The sequence below is a fragment of the Dama dama genome, chromosome 16, assembly GCF_033118175.1.
Source record: "Dama dama isolate Ldn47 chromosome 16, ASM3311817v1, whole genome shotgun sequence".
NCBI classification, from domain to species: Eukaryota; Metazoa; Chordata; class Mammalia; order Artiodactyla; family Cervidae; genus Dama; species Dama dama.
In genome coordinates this window covers 37,745,413-37,769,845 of record NC_083696.1, presented here as the reverse complement: position 1 = coordinate 37,769,845, position 24,433 = coordinate 37,745,413, and the positions used below count along the sequence as shown (strand labels likewise).

General features: G+C 40.6%; 1 protein-coding gene across 7 annotated transcripts in view; it reads right to left on the bottom strand.

The window, feature by feature from the left end:
• The window catches only part of EBF2 (EBF transcription factor 2), a 217,178-nt gene that overhangs the window by 21,194 nt on the left and 171,551 nt on the right, over positions 1-24,433 (bottom strand). For 4 of the 7 annotated variants that reach the window (XM_061164044.1, XM_061164042.1, XM_061164046.1 and 1 more), the window contains 3 exons: positions 23,360-23,490; positions 22,301-22,427; positions 1,773-1,861 (listed from right to left, as the gene is read on the bottom strand). In XM_061164044.1, the coding sequence (XP_061020027.1) occupies positions 1,773-1,861; positions 22,301-22,427; positions 23,360-23,490 (347 nt within the window). Of the gene's footprint in view, positions 1-1,772; positions 1,862-22,300; positions 22,428-23,359; positions 23,505-23,559; positions 23,574-24,433 lie in introns of all 7 variants that reach the window. The other 3 variants (XM_061164040.1, XM_061164045.1, XM_061164041.1) reach the window with 2 other exon arrangements.

The following is a 24,433-nucleotide window of genomic DNA, read 5'->3' as shown; positions in this document are numbered from 1 at the left end:
TACACATATAAACTCCTCTATAAGTATGTATCTGCATGAAACTCATCTCACTGAAAAGGCTTCATAAACAGCTGGGCTACCAACACAAAAAGCAACCAGATCAAGGGTGGAGTCAGTTAACATTAGTAATGTCATGGGAGTTCCATTAAAAACTACTTTCAGACTATTCCATTAAAAAAAATCTGGTACTCTAATTAACCAAATATTCTCAAAATGATTGATTGGCCTGAGCTGAACCGCTTGCCAAGGAGTTGTCCAGAGTCCTGAAATGATCTTGGCAATGCCTTCTGCAAAATTTTACTCTAATAAAGATGAATTCTTTCAATAATATTTCCCCCTGTTCACTTTAACCAGAGAGAATTAGTAATCAGTAATCCCTTTCCTCTCATTGTGTCTTTTCCACCTCCTGTTTTTAACAGCCTTTTAAATTGCTATTAACCTACTTTCCAGATATCATCTAATTTAATGGGGGGGCTGGGGATTTTCTGAGAGGAAAATAAAGGTGCAATGGTGCAGCAACTGCAGTACTTGAATTCCACTCACTACAGAAAAGAAAACATGGAATTTTGTAATGTTTAGCTTACAGGGCAAATGTAAATGTTGAAACTTCATAATTTCTCATTAATCAATACCTAATAAACTGATGTGATTTTAAATAAAGAAAGTGAAAATAATGGACCAAATTTACAATAGAATTTTTGTGAGCAAGTTCATTTAAAAGGGATACATTTCATAGAAATTTATTAATATATGGGTGTTTTTCACTTCCATGAATATCTGTGTATATACTGGGCCCTCAGTGAATACTTGATTGTGGATTAATATGTCCCTCTAATTATGGGTAAATAAAATTACATTTAAATACAGAGGAGTGGGAACTTACACTTTTAGACAATTATTCGATTATTTATTTTTCATGAAGTTGGCAGTGTTTTATAAGTTGAATACTCACAGGTCCAAAATTTCAGATTTCGTATTTGCTCAGAGATTCATCATAACATATTTCATAGTTAGTAGATATTTTATGAGCCTCTTGTACCTCAAGCTTAGCCCAGTTTCAAGGCCTAATTTAATTTTTATTATAATATATTTTATTTAACCCAATACATGCAAAATATTACCATTGCAACATGTAATTAATGAGACAGATTGTATTCTTTTTTTTTTTCATACTAAGTCTTTTCAATCTGGTGCGTGTTTTATAGTACATCTCAATTTGAACTGGCCTCATCTCACAGGCCCAACAGCCCCAGCAAGCTGGGAGTTACTGTATTGGATGCTGAATGTGTAGTTTCTCTTGTGGAAAACATTATATAGTAATATTATAATATTTATAGAGCTATACACCTCCAGAAATTACACACTCCTTTATTTACTGATTCCCCCCAGCTTTTTTGAGATATTACTGACATACAACATGTGTAAGTTGATGCTATAAAGCATGATGATTTGAGCCACATTATATTGTGAAATGATTACTACAATAATGTTAGTTACCACCTCCATCCCCTTCACAGTAACTACCTTTTTTTGTTTTCATTTTGTGGTGATAATTGTTAAGACCTATTCAAGTATACAATACAGGATTATTAACTATAGTTGCCATGCTGTACATTAGATCCCCAGAAATCACTCATCTTACAACTGGAAGTTTGTATGTCAGACAAGGGATGCCTAATTTAATTTTAAAGAGACCTAAGTCTCTAGGTTTATCTAAGTTTACTGAAATTTTACAAGAAGGTTTTCACATGTCATTTTCCAAAGTGTATTACCTTAGCTAATCTCTCAGGATCTCCGGGATGTCTTGGGATGACCTTCTGCAGTCTCTGAAAGCCATAGTCTATGGTGGGTTCATTTAATGCTGAAAAACAAAAGTCCTCTTCTTGAGGATGTAAACTGGCTATAGAGCAAGGCATCTGGTTAAGTCTGCTATGGATAATAGAAAGGTTCTGATATTATCTTTCTAAGAATTGACACAGTGGTTTCAATCAGTTAAGGATTTTTGCTATTGACATTGGTTAACATTTATAAGTTTCGAATTAATAGTAATTTAGTCATTAGAATGATGTCTCCAGATGTCAAGATTATTATAATTACTTTATCATTTCTGCCTTCAGTGCACACTTATCATTCTTTGCTCACTCTCCACTCCTCAGAAACATTACACAATCAATCACATCCCATCCCAGTTTCTCATGAAGACAATAAAGTATTAATACCTTCCCATGTCTTTCCCTTCTTCCCCCCTTGCCTCTTCCCCAATGTTGTCATCATCTAGTAATTCTTCTCCTAAATATCACTTTTCTTAATTATGTCCTTAAATGTTTATATTTATACATATATAAATCTTCTGTGAGTTTACAAAACTCTGTTCTTATGCATAATATGATTCCAGAATTTTCAATTATATTTTGTTACACGTACATTCACGTTATGTCAGGCTCCATCAGATACTGCAAGTTCCATAACAGCAGAACTCATACTTATTTTGCTCCTGTGTTCTCATTGTTAGAGACAGTGCCTGGACATAGTTGGCACTTACTGTCAGCAATTGTGAAATGAGTGAGAGAGTGAATGAATGAATGAAGGACTTATTTCAGCACTTCTACTATGCTAAAGAGTTTGGGGGGATTGATTCCTTTATCCTTTGTCTTTCTTCCTCTCTTTCTTTACTTTTTAGAAGTTTGGCTGCTTAAATTCTATGGTTTTAAAATTAATACATGATCAAAGTAAAGGAAAAAGATACAAAGAATAAAATAATAACCACCTGCACTCCCATTAGGCAGCAGTAAACACAGGAGGGTGTATTTTCTTTTTAATCTTCCTTTTTGCATATATGTTTTATGAATATTTGTTGCTATTATTTGAATTCTCAAAGCAACACCTTTTATTTAAAGAAATTATTAAAAATTTTAAATATAGAAGGAAAAATAAAATCATCCATAATCTCATCATTTTAGAGATGATCTGGGTTAACATTTTTGTATATATCCTCCAAGACTTAAACACACACATACTAAAAATTATTCAGAGACATACTATTCACACTGTTACATAACCTACTTTTTATTCATTTAACAATATATCAAACTTTTCCCCAGGTTATTAAATATTCTTTTATAACATTATTTAAAATTCCTGCATATTTTTTCCATGACATGGTCTGTAATTTATTTAAATGGCTTCCTAATGTTTGGTATTTAACATAGTCCTAATTTCTCACTATTATAAAAATCAGAGCAATAATTATCCTTTGTGCATAACTTTGATTATTTCAATTGGAAAATTCCAAGAACTAGAATTACTGGACCAAAATTTATGATTCATATTTAAGGCCTTTTACACATACTGTCAAATCACTCCTTAGAAGAATATATAAATTTATACTCCCTCCAGCAGGGCATGTGGTCATTTTAACTTATTTCTTTATTCATCAGTGAGGTTGAAGAGTTTTTTCTAATACTTGCTGAATATTTCGATTTCTTCTTCTATGAGCTGCTTATTAATACTTTCTGCACTCTCTTCTTTTGAAAAACAGGCCTTTTTAAACTTGTAAAAACACTTTACATGTTAATATTTTTAACATTCTATCACCATGTTACAATAACATATCCAAATTTGTTCTTAGGTATTATAGGTAGAAAGACCATCCCAGCTCCAAGATCTGGCAAATACACACATACATGGGTCAGGGGGTGTTTGCATATACATACCTATAAATACATGAAATCTTTAGGTCTACCTGTAAAATGTGTACTGCTCACTATTTAGGTAGTAAGTTTTTTTTTTTTGCTGTGTATTTCATCGTCTGTCGATTATATTGTGAATATGATTACTCCCTCATCACATTTTCTACGAGTTTTACTAGCACCTAGAAAAACTTTGGTTTTTATGTGTCTGCACAGGCAGTGTGTGAGGGTAGTGTGTGGCAGTATACGGTATAGTCATTAAGAGAATCAACTTTAGAGTCAAGTGGATCTTGGGTTTGAATCCAGCTCTACCATTAATTTCTGTGAGCTTCTGTTTAAAATCTAGCTCATGGGTTTGCTGTCAAAATTAAATGAAACAGTGTATATCATGTTCCCAGCACAGTTCTTTGCAATAGAAGATCTTAACCAATAGTAACCCCTGACAGATGTATTTTTTTCGTTTATTCTTAGGCTTGAACATTCAGAGCATCTACACTTCATGATCAGCTTGTCTTCTTATGATAAGTATATTAATTCCATTTAGTTCTCTTAATCTCATCCTTGTACTGGCTGAAACTTCCCAAAAATGATCTGAAAAAAGGATGATAGTGGATATTCTTGCTTTTGTCCCCCTTTAAATGGGAATGACACACTTCCATACCAAATGTGATATTGGCTATTTGAGGTAAATATTTGTTATCATTTTTGAAATTTATTTATAAATATTATATATTATGTATAGAAGTGAGAGTTGGACTGTAAAGAAAGTTGAGCACCGAAGAATTGATGCTTTTGAACTGTGGTATTGGAGAAGACTCTTGAGAGTCCCTTGGACTGCAAGGAGATCCAACTAGTCCATCCTAAAGGAGATCAGTCCTGGGTGTTCATTGGAAGGACTGATGCTGAAGCTGAAACTCCAATACTTTGGCCACCTCATGCAAAGAGTTGTCTCATTGGAAAAGATCCTGATGCCGGGAAAGATCAAGGGCAGGAGGAGAAGGGGACGACAGACGATGAGATGGTTGGATGGCATCATCGACTCGATGGACATGGGTCTGGGTGGACTCCAGGAGTTGGTGATGGACAGGGAGGCATGGTGTGCTGCAGTTCATGGGGTCGCAAGGAGTCGGACACGACTGAGTGACTGAACTGAGCTGATTATATATCATGGGCTTCCCTGGTGGCTCAGACAGTAAAGAATCTGCCTGCAATGCAGAACTGGGTTCAGTCCCTGAGTCGGGAAGATCCCCTGGAGAAGGGAATGGCTACCCACTCCAGTATTCTTGCCTGGAGAATTCCATGGACAAGAGGAGCCTCACAAGTTATATAGTCCATGAAGTTGCAAAGAGCTGGACACGACCAGTGACTAACACTTTCACTTTAGTTATCATGCTTTGATAAGGGCTTTTATCAGGAATTCTTAGAATTTTAGAAAATTACAATCATATGAAATTCTCTCCCTGGACCAATTTAGATTGTATTTTAGAATATATTTCTCAATATTTCACAATTAAATGTCAACTCATGGATGCAGTATATAATTTGCTTAGTATATTTCTGAATGTAATTCGTTAATATCTTCTTATGTTTGCTAGTGTGGGGATGAAATCAATTACATCACTGAGAATGGCACCTGGCACATTCTGAGCCCTCAACAAGCATCTGTTACTGTTATTATTGCTGGGATTTGTGTGCCCATATTAATAACTGAGATACTGTGCATGGTGTTGTTGGCTTCTGATTGATTTTTATTTTATACCCACTTTGAAAAATAAATTGAGAGGCTTTCTATATTTTATCCTATGTACTATAAAATTTATATAGCACGGGTAGTATCTCTTGACTAAAAGCTAGAAAGAACCCCCGTGAAATTGTTCTTTTCAAAGTCACCAATAACGTCTTAGCCAAACAAAGAGGAACTTTTCCATTGTTACCTTAAACTCAAGTTAGCATTTGACACCACTCTCCTGCTGGCAATATGTCTCCTCACTGACTTTCCCGAACGCACATTGCCCTGTTTCACCCCTACCACTAGTCATTCCATCTCAGCCTACCTTGAGGACTGCTCTTCCTCTGTCCATCTGATGCTTCTTGTTGCCAAGGCAACAAGAAATGCTGATGTTTCTTGTGGCCAAGGTAGTCTTCTGCTTGCCTATACCTTCTTCCTCAGCAGCCTCATAAGTGCCCACATGATTCCCATGTCAAGCTACATCCTGTCACAAATCTTTATCTGCAGTTCAGGTAACTTGCCCAAGATTCAGCTTTATTTCTCCAAGTATTGGCTGGAAATGTCCACATCGATGGCCCATAGACTCCTGCCATTCAAGATATTGCAACCTCATGCTACTCACACCACATAGCCATCAGCCATCAAAAAGTCATGCGTTTCATGCTTGCCTGGGGGCTCCGTGGTAAAGAATCCATGTGCTAATGCAGGAGGCACGGGTTCAATCCCTCATCTGGGAAGATCCCACAAGCTGCAGAGCAACTAAGCCTGCGCACCACAACTATTGAGCCTGTTCTCTGGGGCCCGGGAGCTGCCACTGCTGGGCCGCTGTGCCACAGTCACTGAAGCCTGTGTGCCCCAGAGCCCAGCCTCTGCAACAAGAGAAGCCGCCGCAATGAGAAGTCCACGCACTGCAACTAGAGAGCATCCCCCACTCACTGCAACTAGAGAAAACCCACGCAGCAATGAAGACCCAGCATGGCCAAAAATAAAAGGTAATAAATAAAATTATTTTTAAAAGAGAAATCATGCATTTCATTAAGGTTTTAAATGTTTTAGCATAAATTTTAATATAGTATTTGCTTAAAATTTCTAATCTCCTATTTATGACTCTCCACACGGTAACCCCACCACCGACACCAACTTTGTTACACTTTCTGAGCAGTCCTATTTCTAATTTTGTCTTCCTTTAGTTCCAAAGAGAATATCCTAAAATTTCTAGGTGATTGAGTATTAAATTGTTAATTATTTATTCTAATTAATTGCACTGGATTCAAAAAGGTGGTGTACAGAATATCTGCCTTTTGGAACTTATTAAGTTTTTTTGTGAATTCATATTAGTCTTGTCTGTGTTCCATGGGAAATGCTTTAAATGTATTATTTAATATATCTTTTTGATCATATTATTTAACATCTTTTCTACATAATTGCTGCTATAAATTTACCCTTCCACATGCTCCTTGTATGTCTAATAGCTTTTTAATGTATATATATTTTCTCTAGTGACTAGGAAGATGCACACTCTATTTTAATTTAGAATAGTACCTCTGACTTTCTCTGAAAATATTTTGCTTTTCCTAATTTCTTGAGTCTATGGAGCCCCTCCACATATATAAAATGTTGCTTACCTTTAATTCCCCCACTGCATTCTGTCTACCTTTACACTTTTGTTGGTTTATCCTCTTTAGCTAATATTCCTCTTACTAGATTTTCTATGATCTGTCTCTTTTAGACATTAATTTCTGTATTTCTGTTAAACCATGTCCTCATATTAACAATAATTCAGATACTGTATGTTTCACCGCTTTTTCTGCTAACCAGTGGTCCTGTGGAACCATAACTTTTCCATTCTTGACTGATCCAATTCTCCAGTAGTCAGGTTAGTTTAGTAGGAATAAGAATCGAATTCTGTCAGGGTCCTTGAAATAAGAGAATATCTTTCTGTCTTCCTCACACATTAATGACACCTTCTCTGGACACAGAATGGTTGAATATTCTCTTTGCATTCTAGATCAAGTTTTTGCCGTTTCACTTGTCCTCACTCTGAGGGGGGCACCTGGGAGGTTTTGTCAGGGTTCTCCCTGATTTCCTGGCTCGCCTCATCTGTTCCCATGAGCAGAATGTCACATCTTCCAACACGACCCCGCCTGCACACATCATCACAGGGACACAGAATCTCTGGCATCGTGATGAGACCAGTTTAGCTTCACACACGAATACCAGGTCTCCCTTATTTTTATGCTTTCTTGAAAATATCCTTCCATAGATTGTGGATGGGGGCCAATTAAATACTTGTACTCATGTTACCGGGGCTTCCCAGGTGGCACTAGTGGTAAAGAACCTGCCTGCCAATGCAGGAGACATAAGAGACCCAGGTTGATCACTGGGTCCAGAAGATCCCCTGGAGGAGGGCATGGCAATCCACTCCAGTTTTCCTGCCTGGAGAATCCCAGGGACAGAGGAGCCTGGCGGGCTACACAGGGTTGGAAAAGAGTCAGACACGACTGAGGCAACCGAGCACAGATGTACGCACTCATGTTACCATCTTACCCAGAAACACATGCAAGAATAGCTGGTAGTGTAATAGGAATCATCCCGTAAACTGTTTTTCCCCTGCTTAACACTATAATGTCAGCAATTTCTGAAGGCTTTTTCTTCAATAATAGGATTTTTAGTGGCTATAATATTCAACAATGAAAATTGTTATGACAGCTGTTAGAACGTACTGAAGGCTTACTCTGTTACAGGCATTATGCTAATGCCTTCTACATATATTAGCTCATTTAATCCTCATTACAACCCTATGACATGCATTTTATCCCTACTTTAAATGCAGCTCCAAGGTGGTGCTAGTGGTAAAGAATCCACCTGCCAATACAGGAGACACGGGTTCGATTCCTGGGTTGGGAAGATCCCCTAGAGAAGGCAATGGCAACCCTCTCCAGTGTTCTTGCCTGGAGAATTCCAGGGACAGAGTAACCTGGTGAGCTACAGTCCATGGGATCACAAAGAGTCAGATATGACCGAGCAGCTAACAACAGCATGCTTACACCACGCTGACCATAAAGTAAGGAAATAACCCATAAGATAGGGAATCTAGCCACTGCCAACCAAGGTCCCCACTGTCTCCGTGACTTTCCTTGTCCCTTCCCTCCCATCTGCATTGCTACCAGGTTCTCACCCCTTCTCAATGGAGCCCTAGAGGTCTATCCTCAGCCTGCCACTAATACCCTTATTCCTAGGTCCTTCCTGCTGCTCACAGTAATCTGCTAAAGCTGGGCTCTCATTAGCACACAGAAGGCTTCCTCTTTCATCGACTCTATTTGTATATAACTTTATTTATTTGGGGTTGTGCTGGGTCTTCGTTGCTGCATGGGCTTTTCTCTAGCTGTGGCGAGCAGGGGCTACTCTCCTCTCGGGCTTCTCACTGTGGTGACCTCTCTTGTTTCAGAGCACAGGCTGGAGGGCATGAGGCTTCAGTAGCTGCGGCTCCTGGGCTCCAGAGCACAGGCTCAGTAGCTGGGGCACACAGGCTTAGTTGCCCCGAGGTGTGTGGGATCCTCCTGGACCAGGAATTGAACCTGCGTCTCCTGCACTGGCAGGCAAGTTCTTTACCACTGAGCCACCAGGGAAGCCCTCTCTTTTGTAAACTTTATCACACAGTTGTACCCATTGTTGTCCCTGTTAGATGAAAACCACCAGGACCCCCAGGGTGATGTCTGGTTTATCTCATCTGCCCGCTAGTCCAGGCTCCTCATCTACATCAGAAACAGCAGGCACTCCTGACCACATGGAATTAGCAATTCACATTTTAAGCTGATGAAGCAAAATAGACATATTCATCTCTTTCTCATGTTGAGAAAGAGGGCCCTGCCAGGCTTCCTAGGCATATGCTGTGGATGGGTTCTGTGTGTATCCAAGATGAGAAAGATGGTGAAATACACTGTTGTGTATATCTATATGGACAGGGAATAATCACACAGATGTGTGCGTGAGCACACACACAGCATGCCACTTAAGTGAAATTTTGAAGTAAAAATCATGAAGCCCAAACTGTTTAGTCAACACCAAAGTGTAAGAAGAAAAATCAGTCAATCCCTCAATAGTTCAGCCTTCAAAACCTCAGGGTTGGGAATCTCCCTGATGGTCCAGTGGTTAAGACCTATGCCTTCCAATGCAGGGGGTGTGGGTTCGATCCCTGGTCAGGGAACTAAGATCCCACATGCCTCCGGACCAAAAATCCAAAATATAAGACAGAAACAATATTGTAACAAATTCGATAAAGACTTTAAAAATGGTCCACATCTTAAAAAAAAAAAATAAATCAGGGTTGCACTGAACAGTTTTTATTCTGGATCCAAACTCACTTCCCATTGGACCAGCTCTTTTGCATCCTATCACTTCAGCCTCACCTTGAGTCCCAGCTTTCCCCACTCCCCACCTCCCTGGGTGTTCTCTGACTTTTCAGGCCTGATGCGAGCCAAGTAAACCTCAATTAGCTAATGAGGTGCCCGAGACCAGCCCCAAGACTGTCTCTAAGGGCCAACAGATCATTAACCGCCATCATCAGTGTGAATTTACAGCCTCCGCTACCACATGGAGTGCGGGGGTGGTGTGAAGTCCTGCCAACCTCTTGGCTAAGAGGGACACAGAGAAAAGCTGGCAAGGCAAAAACAGAGTAAATTAAAAATAGGCTTCGATCTATAGGCTCTATTTATCTATGTCTTTCTTTGGTAACATTAACATTAAGGTAAAAGGTCAAATCCCCACTGAAATATAATTTATATTTACCTTTTATTAAATAATTATGGCATGGCATGAAGTTAAATATTACAGAAGCTAATCAAGGGGGAATTCAATGGAGAAAACTCAGACATGAGAATTTCGTCTTTGCTATACATAGAATGTCTTAATCCTCCACTGGGAGTCATTCGGGTTTGCTTAAGGAGTTTAATAATACACATTTCAACTGCCACAGAATCTAAATCCCATTTGGATCAGCCTTGGAAAAACTTTCATCAATACCTTGAGATTTCATAATATTTCTCCTGAGAGCCTGGATCTTATGTGTCATTTCTCATTTTGATTGCGGGTATAATATATGAGGTTGCTTACATATCTTTGACCCAGTGAATAGATATAAACCATAAGCAATGTGTGAAGGGTTTCTTTTAAAAGTAAATAGTATTTAACTAAAAATATCTACTGGGAACCACTCATTTAAAAAAAAAAAACTGGCTGTTGCTCAATATTAATTCTCCCAAAGGGTTAGTGAGACGGATAAATTCTATATGATTGTTTCTTTTCCTTAAGAGGAGGCATGGAGAGCAGATAATGCTTACCCCAGTTTTTGCCTCTATTTCTGTTTCCCAGAAATAGAGGTTCTTTCCATGGCCAATATAGAAAGGGGACTTCTGGTTAGAGTTCTGGTCTACCCTCAACAAAGATAGCATTGACTTTGCAGGCAGGTGGTCATTTCCGCCTTTGACTAACAGAAGTACTGACCACCAAGATGGCAATAGCAAGGGCTGGTTGAGTTCCTTTGCAGAAATTTGAGAGAAGACAAGTAAAACGAGGGGGCTAGGAGATCTGAGTACTCTGTCAGACTACGACCCTGGGATGTTGATCTCGGTTGCAGCTTTCTTCATTAGTAAGTCTTCAGCTGGCACCTCGGATGGTCATGGAGCCTACGGATGGCCAATAAGAGGCTGATAAAAGTCTAAAAAGTCTGAGCCTAGTTGTCTGTCTGCATCTGTGTGCATCCATCTGCAGCAGAGGGTCTTCACTTTCATCACAGAGCCCACGGGCCCCTGAGGGGTCCAGGCCACAGAATTAGAGGATCCCTCCAGCCCTAACTCTAAATCTCAACCTTCTCCAAGAATTAAAGAAAGCAATAGAAAAAGAATCCTGCTCAAGAAACCTCAAATCTATGTAATGCGGCTGCCAGGCAAGTACCAAATCAGAAAGTGGACTTTGAGATGCAGGCACAAAAGAAAACATGCTTGAGGAAGCTCTCTCCTTGGATAACCATCAAGGACCTACTGGAGCACATGGAACTCTGTTCACTGGTATGTGGCAGCCTGGATGGGAGGGGATTTGGGGGGAAATGGATTCATGATTATTTATCACTGTGTCCCTTTACTGTTCACTGAAACTGTTACAACACTGTGAATACGCTATACCCCAATACAAAATTAAAAGTTTAAAAAAATAAAAAGAACACCTCTCCATATGGTGCTGGTCTAAGACAGTTAGTCTCCATTGACAGGACAGGAAGGCTTGCTTGGGGAGGAATTTACATGCATGCAAACTAGCCCCTGCCTTCAAGCCCCCTTTAGGAAGTCTGTTCTGGTCTTCCCTCAGTGAATATGTCTTCAAAGTGCTTTGATCTTATGTGTTGATTCCTGTGAGGCTTCCCAAGTGGCGCTAGTGGTAAAGAACCTGCCTGCCAGTGCAGGAGACATAAGAGAATCAAGTTCGATCCCTGGGTCAGGAAGATCCTCTGGAGGAGGGCATGGCAACCCACTCCAGTACTCTTGCCTGGAGAATCCCATGGATAGAGGAGCCTGGCAGGCTACAGGCCATGGGGTCAAAAAGAGTTGGACACAGCTGAAGTGATTACCCATACATGCACACATGCGTATTTATTTCTGTGAGGTCTGCCTTGTTTGTGCTGTGATTTTGGTTTCTCTCTCTTGCTCCCAGTCCTCCCAATTTTCTCGTCCATTTATCTATCATCTACCTTACTCCTCAGGTGTCCAACATTCAAGGCTATCTGCTCCCAAGGTCAATTTTTTCATAGCATTTGATGGTGTGATAGAGATAAAGCTGTCCCTTGTCTGGGATCTGCCTTAATTCCTAACCTTGACCAACTTTACCACCTTCAAAGCCAGGTAGACTTTGGTTTATCTCTCTGCAAAAACAAAAAGTTAGATTAAATGTTTTCTCAGACCCCTTGTAAGTTCTTGCATTATGATTCTAAGACTATTACTTATTTCTTGCTGTTCTTCAGTTATTAAGTCATGTCTGACTCTTTGCGACCCCATAGCTGGGAGCCCACCAGGCTCCTCTGTCCATGGGATTTCCCAGGCAAGAATACCTGAGTAGGTTGCCATTTCCTTCTCCAGGGGATCTTCCTGACCTAGGGATCAAACTCGAGTCTCTTACATCTCCTGCATTGGCAGGCAGATTCTTTACCGCTGAGCCACCTGAGAAGCCCATTATTTATTTATTTGGTGAAAGCGAAATTCTTCAAGAAGTGGAGATGGGTAGAGTTGAAGCCCTGGGCTGTTGAATTGTCTTTAACTTTTGCTACACTGAAATCTCTCCCTATATCCATCTGTTTCAATGTAGCAAAGGTTCAGTGTCACCAATTTTTAAAAAAAGAACAAAGATAATATAGGAACACATTATTAAGAAGTGGTACCTGCCTTTGTGGATATAGGAACAAGAACACGAGGTGAGAACCAGCAGTGCACAAGTGAAAGATTAGATGGAAGCCTCTGATATTTAATTTTAAATGAAATATTAATTTAATATTTAATTACGCTTTGGTTTCAAGAAAAACTGCAGCAGCAAGACAGATTGTTTGAAGAAGGGAGTAATATACATGGTTAAGGAGACAACTGTAAAAATTAAAGATAAATTTCAAGGGTAAATCTAAATGCCACCACGGAGCAGTTATGAACATGCTCTGCTCTCTGTAATATGTATTTAGAATATTATAGCTGAGAGCACCAGGCCATTAAGAGGCTGGGACGTCTCTAGCAAAACAACGGCCCCCTATTCTGGGACTTCCAATGGAGACATCATTCCTCAGGCTCAGCCGAATGATGGATCCAAATTTTATAGGCGATGGGGGTGGAGGCAACTTCAGTAAAACTGCAGGCTACCAGGGGGGCCATTCATCCAACCTGTTTCTAGTGCAAACAGGGAACAATTGTACTCAGGCCAGTTTTTGATATCCGAATTGGGTATTTTTAACTAAAAATCAGATTCATTTCTTAAATGAGAATTTTTTTTTTCAGGATAATGCTATAGGAAGAAAAAAAGAAGAAGAAATGTGATGTGGGTGAGCTATTAACATCTGAATCCAGAGTGCACATCAATGCAGTGTGGCCCAGTGGAACCCCCATGCCCAGCCCCAGGAGGAGACTGTGCAGTGTATGATCCAGGGGGACCGTGGAATAACCTAGGCTTTTTGTTTCTCCACACAACTGCTTCCTGATCTTGGCTACTTTCTTATTGATTAACACCTGCTCCCAAATAATGAACAGAGTGATTAAATACTTCGTTTGTGCTAAAGTACTGGGTTGGCCAAAAAGTCCATTCAGGTTTTTCCATAAGCTATTTTTTCCATGATATCTTATGGGAAAACCCAGAATAACTTTTTGGCAAACCAATAAAAGATGAGGATTATTTTGGGGAGGAGGTGAGTTGACGTGAATTGTTTGGTTTCTATGGGTGTCTCCATAGCTAGGGTGATTTGACAGCTTCTGAGTTCAACCACACACCTTGGGAAGCAGTTCTTGGGCCTGCACCTGAGCCAGCTGGGCCCAATCGGCTCTTCCTTTGAAAACTCATTTCCCTTCAAACCACTTGCAGAGAGCACACATGCTCTCTGGCTGCCCTGACCTTCTCTGTCACCTAAAACCCTGATTTCTAACCCAGACCCAGATAGTAAAGGTATGATATGGTGGGTCTTTCAAGAATTCACCTTCTACAGTAGAGAACACATGCAAAAATATCTGCTGTTGTTCAGTCGCTAAGCCGTCTCTGACTCTTTGTGACCCCATGTTCTGTAGCCCGCCAGGCTCCTCTGTCCAGGGGATTCTCCAGGCAAGAATAGTAGAGTGGGTCGCCATTTCCTTCTCCAGGGGATCTTCCCAACCCAGGGATCGAACCTGTGTCTCCTGCATTGGCAGGCAGATTCTTTACCAGTGAGCCACCTGGGAAGCCTGCAAAAAAGTCCACCTTTGATCAAACAGCAGTGAGGAAGGAAGCCAAAGAGAACTCATCATAGAAATTATGTATCCCATGCCAAACACTTACAATAGTAAATTTTGTTTATATCTGTGTATTTCTATACAAAATATACTTGCATATCTACATTTCATATTCCCAGTGAGATAAATATCTTCCAATTTTTAGGTTAGAAAATTAAGGTGAGGTACTTCCCTGGTAGTCCAGTGGATAAGAACCCACCTGTCAATGCAGGGGACACGGGTTTGATCCCTGATCCAGGAAGATTCCACACGCTACAGGAAACTAAAGCCCATGTGCCACAACTACTGAGTCTGTGCTCCTAGAGCCCGTGCTCCACAACTAGCAGAGACCCAGCGCAACCAAAAATATATAAAGAAGTAATTTTTCAAAAGAAAACTAAGGCAAAGAATGGTTAGGGGATTTGTCATAAAATTCAGACTCAAATCCAGACCTGTAAACTCTATCACTGACAGTCTTCCACTCCAGTGCTAAGTTCTCTCAAGTTTAATGACAAAGTGGAGTTCCATTCTCAAATGCCTTGCTACAGACCTCCTCTCCCTGCACCCTTAAGATGCAGTAACCATGGTTACCTGAAAAAAACGAGTAACCGTGGTCTCACTGGGTGCCCCTACCGGGATTATTTTTCTGCACTGCCAGTTTTCTGCAGCAAAGTCGGCCAGTGGAGTGGGGGACCTCTCCCGCTCACAAGCCTTGGCTTGTGCCGCCTCTAGGTCTCCAAGCGGACAGAGGCAGTGGGACGTTTCCTGATAAGCTGGATGCTCGTGTGGCGCTCTTGACTCTGCAGCAGCAAGCTGCACTTCAGTAAATCGTGGTGGTTGGAGGAAAATAGACCTTCCTACATGTGCGAAGAAAACGTGTTGTTTTTCAGAGCCCTGATGTTGTTTATGCGGTCCTTGGCAGCAACAACCGTGGGGAGCTGATTATTGCATTTTGCCTAATTATACCAGGTAAGTCCCATCTAATAGGCTTGGGTTTATTGTGGCGGTGTGTCCTTGGATACGGAAACCATCAACAGTTGGACCATGATCCATAAGATGTGAGTGGTGGGGTGGGGGCTGAGGGAGGGGAGGTTTGCTGGAAATTTCCTTCCCACCTCCTGCTTTTGGAGTCTCTTTCTAGAAAGTTCCACATACGAGTAAATACTATTGTGTTTGTGGGGTAATGACTCAGTCTGAAAAGAACTGCCCCATGTTGTCAAATACTTTACAAGCCAGGAAGTCACTGCAGCAGCCTGATGAGCAGGACTCAGCATTCCCAAACTCATTTCTTTGTTTAAAATACAGATTCTCAGACCCTCCCAAAAGGTTAGAATGCAATATGCCTGGAACAGGGTCTAGCATGATTGGTGTGTGTGTGTGGGCGTGCACGTGTGCACATGTGTGCTCAGTCGTGTCTGACTCTTTGTGACCCCATGGACTGTAGCTCACCAGGCTCCTTTGTCCATGGGGTTCTCCAGGCAAGAATACTGAAGTGAGTTGCCATTTCCTTCTCTAGGGAATCTTCCCGACCCAGCAATCAAATTACACTCTCTTGCATCTCCAGAGACCATATTGTACATACAGTTTTTAAGCTTTATTTTTTTCAATATATCACCAATGTCTTTCTTTTTTTTTTATTTTAATTTTTTTTTCATTTATTTTTATTAGTTGGAGGCTAATTACTTCACAATAGTGTAGTGGTTTTTGCCATACATTGACATGAACCAGCCATGGGTTTACATGTGTTCCCCATCCCGCCTCCCTCCCCATCCCATCCCTCTGGGTCTCCCCAGTGCACCAGCCCTGAGCACTTGTCTCATGTATCCAACCTGGGCTGGTGATCTGTTTCACCCTTGATAGTATACTTGTTTCAATGCTATTCTCTCAGAACATCCCACCCTCGCCTTCTCCCACGGAGTCCAAAAGTCTGTTCTGTACATCTGTGTCTCTTTTTCTGTTTTGCATATAGGGTTATCGTTACCATGTAATTAAATATCCATCCACAGCATTGCTTTTGGAAGAGGAAATGGCAACCCACTCCAGTATTCTTGCCTGGGAAATCCCATGGACAGAGGATCTTGGTTGGCTACAGTCCATGGGGTTGCAAAGAGTTGGACACAACTTCTGAGCATGTCATGAGCACTGAGCGACTGAGCACCCACAGCATTACTTTTAATATCTAAGATCTTTTTCAGTATAAGGATGTTTTGTTATTTATGATTATTTACAGTTTTTCACTCTTATTAACAGTGCTTCAACAGTGCTTATTAACAGTGCTTCAGAATAAACAACCTTCAGGCAAACTCAATTATTTCCCAAGTATATATTCCTAAAAGTAGAATTGTTGGGTTAAAGGGCACATACATTTTTTTTTAAAGGCTAGTACCATCAGGGTACTCTCCTGAGACTGGAGAACTGTGTGTTAGAAAACCCCCACTTTCTTCTAATTTTGTTTAAAAAAAAATCTTTGCCACCTTGATAGAAAGAAAATGTTATCCTGTAGTTGCCTTAATTTGCTTTTATCTGATTATTAATGTGGTTGGGATTTTTACAAACATGTTTATTGCTTGATTATATTCCTTCCAGAATTAGCTCCTGATGGTCTTTGCTAGTTTTTAGGGAGTTTTTCCCCCTGAATTTATAAGACCTCTAACATTCACTTGTTTATCCATAATGTATAACATAGTGGCTGACAAAGAGTAGGCATAAAATGAACTTTGCTCAACAAGTAAATGAATATTTTTATGTGTAGGATATTATGTCATAGATAACAAATATGGTTTCAGTTTGTCCTTATCCTTTCGATTTAATAACTGAAACTTAGATATGCAAACATTTTCTTTTCATGTAATCACATATTTATGCTCAGTGGTTTCTGTCTTTGGGATCAAGCTTTTAGCAAGGCTCAAGTGTAATAATTTTTTGAAATGCCTACATTTAAAAAAATTAATTAATTAATGCCTACACTTAATTAAAATATTTAATTCAAGTATGCTTCACTTTGTGATATGAAATTAGATATATAGCTTTTAAAAATGCTTAATTAGTTGGCCCCACACCATTTGTTAAAAATTCCATATTTTCCATGTTGACTTCAGATGTCTCCTCACCCATACAAATACTTCTGTATTTGTACTAGTTGTGTGCACAAAAACTGTTTATTTTTAAGTGTTTTCTTCTGTTGCATGACATTTCTATGTGTTCCTGCAAAACCCCATATTCTTCTAATTACCGAAACTTAACATAGGTTTTAAAGTCTGGTAGGGCAGAGCCCTCTCATTTTTCAAACCTAAAGGTGCTATTTTAGCACCTTTATTTTTGCAGGTGAACTTTTGTAAAGTTTTCCCCAAACATTTTGTTGGTCCTTTGATTGGCATTGTGTTAAATTTATTCATTAATCGACATCTTTACAATATTAAATCTTCCCACCTCTCCACCAGCTGGAAGTATTTTGTCCTTCCTCTGAACTCCCTCAGCACTTTATACCTTTTTTAAAAATCACTTTCTAAGCTATACCCACCCAATTTTTCAAACCTGAAACCTGAGTCATTCCCTCCCTTTCCTTCCCCAACCTTCACCCCATCCAATCAATCATCAAGTCCCGTCAATGCTACCTCCTAAATTTCATCCACTTCTGCCTGTCCCCACCACCGGCACTCCAGTCCAAGTTGCCATCATTTCTGGCTGGGGCCACCACACTGGCCTCAAACTGACCTCCCTGAATCCATCCTAGGTTCCAAACCATTCTCTCTGCTGCAGCCAAAAGGCTCTTTGAAAAGGCAAATCTGATCATGGCGCTCCCAGCTTTAAACTGTTCCAATAGTTCCCCATGGCACTTGGGATGCAGCCAAACAAGCAGGTTCAACCTCTCTTCCTGTTTGAACCCAACCTCTCTTTCACATTCTTTCTTCCCTGTTCCTAGTTATTGTCAAATACATCCCACATTCTTTCCTATCCCAGGGCCTTTGCACGTAATGTTTCCTGTATTTGAACAGTCCTTAACCTTCTCCATTGGCGTAAGATTCCTCTGATATATATCCCCAGCATCCTGTATCACTCATCACATTTGTAATTCCTTGTTCAAGTCAGCTTCCATGATGATAACACTAGTAGCACCAATAATATTAATAATATACACCTTTTCAATAATAAGCTATAGCTGCTCTCTATTTCAAACGCTTTCCATGCACAGGTGTTCTAGACCTGGCTTGTACCATTTTATGAGAGCAGGTTGTTGAATTTTCAGGAATGCTGTGAGCCAGCTGATGTCATATTGGTAGTTGAAATCAGCCCTGGTGACAGTACCTGCACCATGGAAATCAGCAAATACAACAAACCAACGTGGGGCATGTTCAACTGATACTTGCTTCAGGGATAAGTCAACCATGTCTCAGCACATCAGGAAAACAGAAGTATTTGCTGATGTGCATGCATGTTAAGTCACTTCAGTTGTGTCCTTCTCCCTGCTACCCTATGATTTGCTGACACTGCTTTGCTTAACATAAGTCAGCGGGCTGGATAGCCAGAGACCTGAGTCCTTGTTCTGACTCCACCTTGAATTGAACAGGCAAGTCATTTCTCCCTGAGTCTTAGCTTTCTCATCTGCAGCAGATGGAGTTTGATCCAATGTTCTTTGGTGTCTTATTATCTTTAAAATTCTTAGATTTACGGGCAACATAAAATCTATTATCTTTACTGCTGTGTGGGCTCCTTTTCTTTCTTTTTAACCAGGCACCGTGTTTTCCATGATCTGTGAATCATTTAGGCTCCTCTATTCTGTCTGGCAAGTTCCTTCTTTACTTTTGAAATGTCACTCTAGGGTCAGCTCCTCCAGAAAGCCTTCCCTGGTTTCCCAAAGTGAGCCACCTCTGTTCAATGCTCCTATAGCCCCTTTTGCATTTATATCTCCTTTAGGGCTCAGCATGATGATTATGATCCACAAGTGTCTCTCTCTCTATCTAGAACTGTAAGCTGCTAGAGGAATACTGCTATTACTGACTTTGTGCCTTGAGTGATAATTTAGAGCTGATGTTTGTTTATGGAATATATAGATGACATGGTTCCCTGGGTCCTATCTTCAGAACTTCAGATTTAATTAGTCTGGGATCCAGCCTGAGCGTTGATGCATTAAAGTGTGGCCAAGGATGAGAACCTCTGCTTTTGAAGGAACTTAATACATTTACACAGACACACAAGTATGCACATGTAAACATATATGCACGCAACACCTGGCTCCAAACATCTATAGCCCCACTGAGTATTGCTTGTTTGTTACTTCGGAAGAGAATTGAAGATTAATTGCAATGCAGTTTTTATTCATCCTACCTATTACCTTACAGGGCAGACCTGTCATCCATATTACAGTGGGTGCATTTGAGAAAGCAAAACTCTATGTGTGAAGTGAAACCCATTCCTCACCTGACTCCAGGGACAGTCCAGGTTCCTGTTTCCTCCTACCCACTGACCACTCCCTTTCTGTGTCCTTCACAGGTCCTCCCTGTTTTCTTGAGCCCTACACTTAGCACTTTGGATGCACCTGCCATCTTTAGACCTCTTCCATCTTGTAGCTATACGCCCTTCCATGGCCCCTCATCCAGCCCAGAGGCTTTAAATCTCATCTGGATGCTGACTACTCCCTTGTTTGGCATCCTCAAAGTTTTCCCATGCATACCGTTGTCCTATCTGCCTTTCCTGCCTCATTTCCCATTGAATCCACTCTGGCCACACTGGCATTCTTGCTCTTCCCCAATGATGCCAGGCTTATCCCTGCCTCTCAGACTGTCGTCTTTTCTCTGTCTGGGACATTTGCCCCCAGCCGATTGACTGCCAGGGGCTATTCTAGCTAACAACGGTGAACCACACAGAAAACACAGCCCTGAAGAGGCCTAGGGATAGAGGAAAGGTGAACGGACAGGAGAGGAGGTCAAAGAGATAAGGGGGGTGGGGACAGATTTCCACACCTGCGATATACATCTTGGGATTCCCTGGTGGTTGAGATGGTAAAAGAATCTGCCTGCAATGCAGGAGACCTGGATTCGATTCCTGGGTCGGGAAGATCCCCTGGAGAAGAAAATGGCAACCCATTCCAGTATTCTTGCCTGAAAAATCCCATGGGTGGAGGAGCCTGGCAGGCTACAGTCCATGGGGTCGCAAAGAGTCGGACACAACTGAGAGACTTCACTTCACTTAACTTAAATACACATCTCTGCTCAATGTTCCTTTCTCAGAGAGACCCTCCCTCATTCTCTATCCCTTCCTTATCACTGTCTGAAATTATATCATGTATGTTCTGTGTTGACTGTCTCCACCTATAGTATGCAAAGTTTATTAAGATGGAGGGCTTTATCTTGCCCACTTTTATATCCCAGAGCCTAGAGCTGTGCTAGCCCGTGGTAGGCATGTAATAAATGTTCATTTGAATGACTAAAAAAGCTGTATCCCTTTGGGAGCTAGAATAGTAAATATTTTATTGCAACTGCAGTAGAATAGATCCACAAAAAAGTAATCCAACCAAGACATGCCTATCTCAACAGAGAAAACTCAATGACAAAATGTTAAACATATACCTAAAATCATCCTTTTCCTTCTACTCCTAATTGATTGCTAATCAGACAATTTACACTTAAATAATAATAGGAGGCTAAGTCCAAATGAGGAAGAAAACACTATAAAATATATTATTAGAAATTTGTAATAGGTCTGATACATTTTCTTGATTTCTATACTTCTTTCCCTACACGTCTTATTTTTTTGTTCAGAGTAACAATATTCTGACTTCCCTGGTGGCTCAGTGGTAAAGAATCTGTCTGCCAATGCACAAAACGCAGGTTCAATCCCAGGGTCAGGAAGATCCCCTGGAGGAGGAAATGGCAACCCACTCCAGTATTCTTTGCCTGGAAAATCCCATAGACAGAGGAGCCTGACAGGTTATAGCCGATGGGGTCGCAAAAGAGTCAGACACGACTTAGGGACTAAACAACAATATTCTAGTGGGTCTCCCTGCCCTCAGCTGTTCCCCAACTAACTCAGGTTCCCTTTCCTGCCATGCCTAGCTAAGTTCTAGTCTAAGTTCCATCTCATGGATCCCCACAGCTATTGAACCAGCTTTTTCTCTCCTCCAGACATCAACTCACCTTATCCTCTGAGTCTTTGCACTTAAGACTCCCATAGGAGGAACACGCGTCCTTTTTCTCTTTGCCTGTCCAAATCCTCCCATCCTTAAAAATGGTCTTCAGTATCATCTCCTCCTTGAACCCCATCCCTCTACTCTAGTTCATAGTAAACTCCCTTTTTGTGAAATTCATATTCCATCCTTTGGAAATACTAAACAATTTGAACACTCTTAATTCGCCAGCTGCTCTGTTGCCTTCTCCAATAGTTTCTAAATTTCCAAATAGGGACCATGTCTTCTATGTTATTGTACCTTCCACCTGGAAAAAAGTAGTAGATACAATGTAGGCGTTCAATAAATATTGAACCAATTAGATCATTTCTACTTTCATAAAGTTTTAATATAATTTGAATCCCTCTGCAGCATCATTAGGCAACTTTCCTGAATCCTTTTCAAGAAAATTTCGTTATAGCCAGCAACTCTGTCAAATATTTTATCTGATTTGTTTGGATACAAGTCTATTCTAGCATGATTCCAGCTGAGTTAAATTCATAAGGATGGAATCCTGAAATGAGCTGCCATGACCATTTCCCAGACTGTGCAGAAACTGCTTACATAAAACACAAAATTAGATCAACACATCCCCTTTCAATGCCTATGACCCGATCCACTCTTGCCACACCAGTAGAAAGACCTATAAAAGTTAGAATGATTATAAAGTGGATAGACTAGGAACCAGAGCAAAAGTGAACCAGGAACCAATCTCCCTTGGAATAATTTTCTCACCCACCTGTGTAAATGAACCTCCCCGGAGCTCCTTTGCAGAACTGTTTGGATTTATAAGACAATGTCACTTCTACGACCCCAGGGATGTGCCGAGGAGGAGTCTGCACTCTGATGGCATGAGGAGTTATTAGCTGAGGAATGAACAGGCAGGGAAATAAAGTATTTATTATATGTTATCACGGATATACTGAACACAGAAGCATCGTCCACTGCTATCTCCCAGAGCAAACTGGTGCACTCATGGCGCCCCATGTGCCATGAACGCCCTATCCCGTTCCACTCAAGCGTTTCTCTCTCTCACCCTGGAATTACCTTTCAACCCAACCTGTCTATCCTTCCCTTCCTATTAGCCCAGCTCAAGTACCCCCCCCCAACCTCCTGTGTCCACCTAACCCCCATCCCTGTAGTCATTCCCTCCCCCAGTTCCTACACTGCCATGACCTCACAGATTGATTTGGCAATTTCCATATCCAACTTAGCACTGTTATATATCTTGTTGTGACTTGTCTTGTTTTTTTTCTCATCACAGTAGAAAAATTGGAAACTAGAGAAAAATTTTTAAAAAGTTACCATTGCATAACCCAGAGACAGCCATTATTCATCTTTGGCACATTTCCAGTACTTTTCTAAGGATGTGTTATATATTTACATTTTACATCCATAGATACTGTTGTCCTGATTTTTTTTCATTTAGCATTATAGTGTAAGCATGTTCCCTTTTCCTGTGTCATTAGAAATCTTTCAAATATAATTTCTAAGTAAATGATGATACGTCATCATTTATTTAACCATTCTCTTAGTACCCAATGTCTAGCCAATTTCTAATTTTTCACAATTATAAACAATACTTATTACAGTGAATATTTCTTTTTAAGGGGTCCATGCCTGCAGGAAATTGTGGCTTACATGTCTTTTAATCCTACTGCCCCACTTATAATAAGTACTCAATAGTGTGTGTGTGTGTGTGTGTGTGTGTGTGTGTTCATGTTGCTGACATTGCAGAATTAGTAGTTTCCCCAGGTCAAAACAAAGGAAATCAGGGAACTGAGTTGTCTTTGCCTACCTCACTCCATACAAGCATGGTCCCAAACACCACTTGGAGGCCATCAAAGAAGTTGTCCCCAATAATGATCACCATGGCTCCTCCAGTGGTCCAGCCTTCACTTGGGCTAATGGCTTTGATGCATGGAGTTGCTAAAAAGATAGGAAAGAAAAAGTCAAGTCTATCTTTTGGTGGTTGAAGTTTGGAGTTTGGGGACTGACTGCTCTTGAAAGCTCTTGGTTATCTAAGAAGTTCAAGTTGAGCTTTGCTGACTTGCCATCATTCCCTAATTGGTTGTTGGTTTTCACCAGGTCATTAAAGCCTAATGAGTTGACCACTATATATGAAAACACTTAGCTAATTGTGCAAAGGGTGTTTTTAAATCTCTGTTGTTTTTCCCCATATTTTATAAGTTGATCACACTGGAAATGTGTAAATCCCCTTTCTCTCCCCACCTCCTCTGCCCCAAGATGTTAAGATTTACAAGGTCTGTTAACGTGCTAGAGAAAGAAGGAGAAAGTAAAATATACCATAGTTGAAGACTTTTTTTTTCTGGCTGTATCAAGAGACAATTTCTAATCACTTTCCTAACTTTGTAGGAAGGATTTTCCCTCCCTTCTTCCATATGTTCGAGGCCTCTGGACTTTACATCCCAACAGGAACCCAATATGGTTTTCAGGCCATAACTAAAGTCAATCCATCACTCCATTTCCAGAGCTGACAGGGTCAGAGGTGGAGGAGAACTTTGGCAGGACTCCAAAAACATGAGCCCCCTTTGAACAGCCAGTCAATCACATCCAATCAGTCAAAAGAAACTGGATGGGTTCCTAGTTCTGAACCCTGGGATTTTCTTCTCCCCTTTCAGTGCCCGCTGCGGGAGAATTAACACCACTCCAAATTCTTTACTGATTCAATCATTTTCTTTCAGTTCATTAATTCCTATTTGAAGTGATACAAGACACATTTTAAGGGCTGAGTTGGGGTGGGGGCTGGTGGGCAGTATACAGCAAGACAGTACACAAAAATAGGAGCCTCACCTAGCCATTCATTCTGTATTACAAGAGCTTCTTACACCAATGAGTTGGGGAGCATGCA